Consider the following 8,313-nt stretch of genomic DNA (forward strand, 5'->3'; position numbering starts at 1 on the left):
CTCCACCAGACTAGGGGCTTTCTCTCCCATCAGACTAGGGGCTATGTGTGTTGGACTGTCTTTCTCATCAAACCAGGCATCTCCGGGTAGACTGCCTTCTCCCATCAGACTAGGGCCTCCCTGTGGTGTATTGCCTCTCCCATCAGACTAGGAGTTTCCCAAGGTAGAGTGCCTCTCCCACAGCACTAGGGACTCTTCGTTATGGACTGCCTCTCCCATCATACAGGGACTCCCTGAGGGCAAATCTGGGCCCCTTTTGTCCTCACCCATCCCAGGCTTCCGCAGTGGACCCCCTCACCGATGCCCCCCCTCCCCAGGCTCCCCAGGCCACACCACACACCTGGTAAGAGAGGAGCCCATCCCACTGGTGCTGCTGGGCAGCCGTGCTGTACATCCACTTGAGGGCGGCGTCCTTGATGAAGACGGACAGCGCGCGGAGGATGAAGGATGCGAACAGGTTCAGGTGGATGTAGTTCCGGGTGCAGTGCAAGTGTCTGCGGGAGAAAGCAGGGCCCCTCCCTAGCAAGATGGATAACACTGGCTCCTGAGCCAGCCCACACACGCACCAGGCACGTGTGCCTCTCTGGGACTATGTTGACGGCTTCTTCCCTCTGAGAATGCCTTTTTTCCTCACAACCTTGAAAATCCCTAAGAGGCCCTCAACCAGCAGTCACTACCTGTTTCTTACCTATACTCTGACCTTGCAGCGGTACTTTCTCTCAGACAGTTACATGTAACCAAAACACTATGTACATTGTAACCAAAACAATGTATGTGTCAGATCAGTTCAGGATATGACACTTCTGGACTGTTTTCTGGGGCAGAGTGTGTCTAGGCACATGGTAGAAGTTTAAAAGGAACTGGGTACCATGTCAGTACACTCCCAGGTGACAATGTGTAGCAGGCCTGCGGAGGTGGCTCAGCTGGGTCAGGGTGTTCGCTCTGCAAGCATGAGGACCTCAGTTCAGACCCCAGCGCTCATGTGGAAAATCGAGTGTGCGGCCCTGTAACCTCAGTGCTGGGTGGGGGTGGGGCATAGAGACCAGAAGATAGCTGGGGTTTGCTGGCTGCCAGCCTAGCTCCAGGTTCAGCAAGAGACTATGTTCTTAAGAGGAGACGGTGACAATGACAGAGAGGGATGGCCAATGGTTTTCCCTGGCTTCCACATGCTTGGTATGTAAGCCATGTGGAGAGCATGTAGATGTGAACATGTGAGCACATACACACATGCACGTACATGCACACACACATGCACACACACATGCACACACACACATGCACACACACATACACACATACCCCATGTGACAAACTGAAGGCACTTCATCTGCTTAAAGGCTAGCTCCCAAGCAAAAGTTAACATCATTCTTAGCAGAGGATCTTGACAACTATTTCCTCTGCAACCCACAGTCCCATGAGGATGTGTGCTGTTGTCGCCTCTAATGGCTGCCCTACAGATCTCACCGCTACAACAGGGCCACGGAAGAGGTGAATCAGAACTGGTTATGGCTTACAGACGAGCATTTTCGGAAGAACCCCACAACAACGTGCGGATGAACCATAACAACTAAAGACTCCGGCAAGATTGCTGACGACTTCCCTGACACATTCTAGCAATATGCAATAAAAGGAAATTGAAGATCCATTCAGAAGATTCTATTTGGTTTCCTGAAAATATCTCTAACAAGAGGATGGGTAAGATCATTATGGGCGACTTAATAAAATTGGCTTAAAATTATTAAAGAAGTCTTAAATTAGTGGGAAATACATAGTCACACCATACTTAGGAACAGAAATGCCACTGTCACGGTCCCATGTTAAATAATGAATTCAGAGCAGCTGTAATAAAATGCGAACTTTTTTTCATGGTACTTAAAAAATTTACGAAGAATGGCCAAAAGTCAAGAGAAGTGTAGATAGTCACACAGAACCATCAAGTGGCCCTTTCCTGTAATCCCAGCACAGGGTAGGCTGAAGCAGGGGGACCAGGAGTTTGAGGCAAGTCTAGCAAGACCTGTTTTCAACAAAACAGCCCTCAGCTGGGCATGATTTGCATGCCTATAGTCCCAGCACTTAGAAGGTGGAGGCAAGAGAATTCAGAGTTCAAAGCCAGCCTGGATTATGTGAGACCCTGACTTGAAAGGATCAATACACAAAAGGCATCAGAACACAGGAGTCTTTGCTGTAAGAGAGCTAGGAGTTCCCTGTGTACCTGTACTGTGCCTGCACATATGTGTGCATGGACATGTGTATGAGTGTGTGTACATGGGTAGGGGTTGGCGGACGTCTTCCGCTGCGAACCCTCACCTTCTGCTTGACTGTTCCTCACACCAGGCTGGCCGGCCCAGGAACTTCCTAGGATACCCCCATCTCTGCCTTGTGTGCCACTACAGGAGCTCCAGGCCACAAACATGTGCCACCAGTAGGTTCTGGGGATGCAAACTCAGCTTCCCACACCTGGGCATCAAATGTTTAACTGCCCGAGCCATCTGCGCAGCTGAGAGATAGGATTTCTTTTCATTTCTCCTTTGCTTTATGTTTATACGTATGTGTATGTGTTTGGGCCGCACATACACAAGAACACTTGTGTGGCGGCCACAGGTCTGGGAACGGATTTGGAGGAGTCAGTTCTTTCCTTGTGCTGTGGATTTCAGGGATCCAACTCAGGCCATCAGGCTTGGCCTTTACTTACTGGCCTGAGACCTTACATTTCTAATAAATCCTTAGGAGACAAGGTGCTGTGGTTTGGGAGCAGGGTAGATAAACAGACCGAGAGAAAAGGATGTAAACAACGGAAATCAACTTACAGATCCAGGGACCCTTGTGGTCAAACCAAGACTACCGGCAAAGGCACACAGCAGTGGCCGCCTATATATGGAGGGCGGGGAAAATCCCTGATTCCCACCAGACACAAACTGAATTCCAGGGGCACTGCAGAGCCACAAGGACAGAAGACTCGGCTGCTTCTTGAAGGGAATGGAGCTGAGAGGCTTTGCAACCATCAGATAAAAGATCATTGGAGGGAGAGCAAAACAAAATCTAGTCTTCAGGAAAAAATTAATAAATGCATATTGACTGATAAAATAACTTTTATTAATCAATAGTTCCTATTGATACATTTTTACTTAGCAATAAAAATTGATAGTTGGCCAATTTTATTTCATCTAAGTGCCGAGCTCCTGTGTATAAAAGGCACCAGAGAATGAGAAACATTGGCATAGGTTAAGATGTCTCGGGTTAATATCCACATAATAAATGCCTAAAACAAGCCGAATAAACTAATAAAAATAACAATAAAAGGCAATGAACAAGCAATTCATAGACTAAAGTATGAAAGAAACAATCTCTCTAGGGGTCAAAGAAAAGCAAATTAAAACAATAACACATTTTTCTGCACGCTTTATAGATTAACTTCACTTAATTCTAAAAACACTAAATGTGAGTCTGGTACAGAGCCAAAGGAACCTTCCCCGCCAGTGGCCAGAGCACAGACTGGCAGTAGCCACCTGGCAGGCCACCTAACACTAGCTAACAAACTCTAAAAACCAGGCAGTTGGTTAATAGTGACAATTTCACCTCTGGGGATATGCCCTAAGGAAACACACAGGCAAGACCCCCAGAAGAAACCCATTGCTGTAAGGCTTGTAATTCGGAAAGAAAAATCAACAAACACTTCAAATAGTCACAGACCGTGTGATGACAATGGAAAACAGGGATAGCTCAAAGGAAGGAACTAGGAGTATCTGTATCAGAAGGAATCTCGTGAAAACACAATGTTGGATTCCCACCCCTTGGAACTGCAGCAGGATATGGTCACTATGCTGTTTAAAATATCAGCAAGCCGTGCTGTGTGTTGTTGCAAACCCTTAGCAAGGGAGAGCAAGGTAACGAGAGAGTGGGAATCAAGTCCTTACGGGCAAGGATTAGTTCCTCAGGGGTGGACACAGGGACCTGATGGATGGGCTTTGCTTTGTTTTATAGCTCAGGCTAGCCTAGAACTCGTTATGTAACCCAGACGGCCCTGAGCTTATGACAATCCTCCTGCCCTGATCTAAGTGCTGGGATTACAGGTGTTTACCACCACACCCAACTTGTAACACTTTGTTTTTATCTTTATTTTCCCATTTGTGTGTGTGTGTGTGTGTGTGTGTGTGTGTGTGTGTGTGTAGGTGTGTACATGTTTTCCCATGATTCTGTGTGCACATGTGTACACAGAGGGAGGCCTGAAGATGATGCTGGGACTCGTACATCATTGCTCTTTCAGCTTCTTCATCGAGACAAGGGCTCTCAATCAAACCCAGAGCTACTGATGTGGCTAGCCTGGCTAACAGCCTCCTCTGGCGATTCTCTCCTTGCCTTCCAAGGCTGGAACTACAGGTGAGCCACCATGCTCACCTGGCATGTATGTGGCTGTCTCAGATTCTGAACTCTGGTCCTCACATGGATGTGGCAAGCATTTTAACTGCGGAGTGATCTCCCCAGCTCACCATGCCTTAGCTCTAAGCATTGATTCCTGTATGTATTTTCACTAAACTTTTGACTCTGAAATGGTTCACAATAAAGGAATATTTGACATGATTTGACTATGAAATATGACTGGGATGTGCTGACTTGGGTGGTGGGCTATTTCAGGAGTGCTGAACACTGTAGGGGTGGAGCCTAACTGGAGGAAGTAAGTCACTGGGGGTGGTGGGGTACCTTCCCCTCTCTGTCTCCTGTTCATCACGAGATGAAAAGCGCCCTTTGGCACACAGTCTCATGGCCATGATTTCCTATACAATCCCATAGGAGTCAAGAAACAAAACAAACAAACAAAAAACCATCAGCCAGAACAAATCTTTCCACTCTGAAACTGTCCTTGCATGCATCTCTTGGGCACATAAAAGTAGCTCACGCAATACTCATCCAACAATTGTGTCTCGAGAACACTAACGGTATGTCTACTATTGTACCAGCTGCTTTAGAGACAAGAGGAGGAAAACCACATCCCCTGTTTCTATTAAATATTTATGTTTGTTGTTTTAAATATGTGTATGTTGGGAGAGTGTGAGCATATGCCTGCAGGTCCCACAGAGTCCAGAAGAAAGCATCAGATCCCCTAGAGCTGGAGTTTCAGGTGGTTGTGAGCTGCCCAACATGGGTATTGGGAACTGAACCAGGTCCTCTGTAAGAGTGGTTTGTGTATATGCTCTTACCTGCAGAGCAATCTCTCTAGTCCAAAAACTCTTATTCTTGATGATCGATATCCCGAGGATTCTGCCCTCATAATTTTTCTGACCCTAAACTTAGTTACCCTCACCCTCAGTTATCCCAGAGAGATTAAGGAAGCTGCTTTCCAGCCCCTCCTCAGAGGGTCAAGGCCCAAAAAAGAACTTTCCAGTGGCATTAATAAGCTCCAAGACAGTAGAACCTCTAACTACTGAGACTTTGCTAAAATCATGCTGAATTATCGATTATTATCTGCTTGGTGGATGTGACTTCTTAGAATTCCCCATCATCTTATCACCCACCGTTACAACTCATGTGTGTGTGAGTGTGTGTGTGCGCGCGCGCGTGTGCGTGCAATTTTTTAGTGTGCACATGCACAGTTACACAGTGGAGACTAGACTGAACTCATGTTTTCCAGGAAGTCCTAGAAAGCAGACCCGCCCCCCCTACTCCCCACCCATTGCTTCTGTTGCTTTGGCTTGGAATTCCTCTCCTCGGGAGCTGAGCACAGGGCAGCCCCCTCCCTCCCAGGCTTGACCTCTCCTTACCTGAAGCCAACAAGGATGGCTGAGGCAATGACCAAGGCGGAGAAGGAAAGTGCGTATCCCACAGTGTAGATAATGTACAGCGACAGTAGCTGTTCCTCGGGGGAGTTCTGCGTACACAGAAGGACACAAGGATGTGTGCATGCCCCGTGAGCCTCCTTCTCCCATAACCCTCATTCCGGGTCCAGGGACTGAGGTGACCTGGGGCCCGACTTGAGATTCCACGATCAAGAAAGAGAATGACCCGCGGAAGTGGTCCAGAGATGTTTACAACCTGGCTCCTAGGTGAGCACACATCACCTTTGGCCAGACAGCAGATGTGCAGAGTCACCCGAAGCAGGGGGACAGATGTGACAATGGCCAGCCCCGCCCAAAGCCTAGAGTCTCTGCTCCCATGGAGCAGACACCCCGCTGCCCCTTCCCAGGCTCAGAACCCGTCAGCTCACTCTCTCCCCTCGCTTGGACTCTTCACACTCCGACAGGTCCCTCCAGGGCAGGCTGGAGTTGTCCTTGTGTAGCCAGAGACCCTCAGCTGTGCAGAAGCGGTACACATGGCCCTGAAGCACTAGAGGAGGGAGACAGGGCAGCTGAGGCTCAGCCTAGAAATGAGCAGTCCACCCACTGTTGTTATCCTCTCCTCTCAGGGGGACCCTGCTCCATGAGAGCTGACCCTTAGTTAGTCACAGGCACACCTGTGTTCATACACACACATGCACACACACACACACACACACACACGCAGATGCACACACACAAGCATATGCATGCAGGCATGCGCGCACACATGTACCATGATGGTCCAGGATTGCACAGCAAGGATCACCCAGTCACCCTCAGCTGTGCCTCTTAGTCCCCCAGGGACACAGTTGAGTGAATCCATAGCTTTTAGACAAGCTATCTATATCTTATCCCCAGCCTCAAATCACAGTATTGACAAGGTCTGATGACGAGCAGAAGGGACTCTGCAATCACAATCACCCCCTATGATTTCTAATATTCTGGACTCAGTCCTTCAGCCTCCTGCATTCTTTTTGGGGGAACAGACAGTTCTAAGAGCAAAGATGGCACTGAACTTATAAGAACAGAATTAAAGCAGCCTCTACCTTAGGGAGCTCCAGTCTGAGGAGACATGGCCTGCCATCAGGGAGCCCATCTGAGGAGATTCAGACTTCCTCTCTAAGGCCTCTAAAAGAAGCATAAAGTCTCATGGTGCCATCATAACCATTGCTCTTGGAAATTTTCCCTTCAGACGGGGAGACAAGGCTTGCTCCTTCACGTAACCCCTAGTCCTGTGTTGTAGGGTTAAGCCAGCCGCTACACTGTGTCCAAGAAGAAACTGCTCTTTGAGTCCCTAACCTGTGAGAGAAGGCGACCAACAACCCAGGCCCTGCCCTCATGCAGCTCCCAGAGAAGAACGGTGAAAAGGGAAATGAAGGGGGAAGCAACACAGGCTCCACAGAGCTGGGAGTGGGCTGTCAGCTGTGGTCTTCACAGCCACTTGACTATCTGGGTGTTGAGGCAGTCCCCATCATGCCCCTACTACGGACCTGTGGACCTGTCTAGGGAGATGAGGGAGAGGAGTGGCTTTTGGCCCAAGACGCCATGTAAGAGCAGCAGAGAGGTCTATTCATCTAGGAAATGCCTCACTCACTGTCTTCCTGCAGGAGAACTTAAATCTTTCACCAGGGCCAAGGAACAGGGTGGGGGTAGGGATGGGGACCAAGAGGTTGCAGGAGGTGGGGTTAGCGCAGGAGAGTGAGGAGGGCAGCAGAAGTCAGGGACTGACTGCAGGTAATTTAGATTCTGTAAGACTAACTTGAATTAGCAGGGTGGATCAGCTTACCAAGCTTGATCTTGAGTTCAGTTCTCGGGCCTCACATGCTAAGAAGAAAGAACCAGCTCCCACAAGCTGTCCTCTGACCTCTACATGAAGGTCGCAGCATGTGCCTCCACTAAATGAGCACATAGATGGAATAAAATAGTTTAAAGATCAAAAGATTTGAAGGGCCGGCTATTTGAAGGGTGGCAGGCAACGTGAAAAGGAGCCGGGAGTGGGGGTGGGGTGGGGTGGATACAGAAGTCACCAAGAGCCCTCAGTGGCCATAGCTGGTCAGGGTTGAGGTGGAGAGATTGTCACTAGGAAGAGGCTGATTAATATATGTAAATACCGGAGTGGCAGCTGCACCCTGTGGGACCCGTGTCCCCAAGGGACACTCCCCCTCCCCCCAGGGGCAGCCTCAGCACAGAAACCAATCTCCCGGACCATTGTTATGTGCAGGGAGCCTCCCTGTTGGTCCTGTGACAGCCTCTTGCAGTGTGGTCATGCACCTGCCAATCAGGCCTTATTCTTAACACCAGCTCTGCCACTCAGCACCCAGTGTGGGCATCCTCACACCCTTCTCCCTCTTCCTCTCCTCCCTTCATGAATAGCCTGAGGCGGATAGCTCTCCAGGAAAGATGGTATCCGAGCAAATCGGCTTTGGAGTGTGAGTGCTGTGAGAGGAGCCTGCACAGATGCATGCGTGTGCAGAGACGTGTGTGTGTGTGTGTGTGTGTGTGT

General features: G+C 49.1%; 1 protein-coding gene across 1 annotated transcript in view; it reads right to left on the reverse strand.

Moving 5' to 3' along the window:
- The window catches only part of Glp1r (glucagon like peptide 1 receptor), a 38,250-nt gene that overhangs the window by 15,259 nt on the left and 14,678 nt on the right, over positions 1-8,313 (reverse strand). The window contains exons 4-6 of the mRNA XM_005360311.2: positions 6,200-6,318; positions 5,757-5,863; positions 341-494 (exon numbers count right to left, since the gene is read on the reverse strand). Coding sequence (XP_005360368.1) covers positions 341-494; positions 5,757-5,863; positions 6,200-6,318 — 380 coding nt within the window. The remainder of the gene's footprint in view (positions 1-340; positions 495-5,756; positions 5,864-6,199; positions 6,319-8,313) is intronic.

Source organism: Microtus ochrogaster, linkage group LG2 (assembly GCF_000317375.1).
Source record: "Microtus ochrogaster isolate Prairie Vole_2 linkage group LG2, MicOch1.0, whole genome shotgun sequence".
Lineage (NCBI taxonomy): Eukaryota > Metazoa > Chordata > Mammalia > Rodentia > Cricetidae > Microtus > Microtus ochrogaster.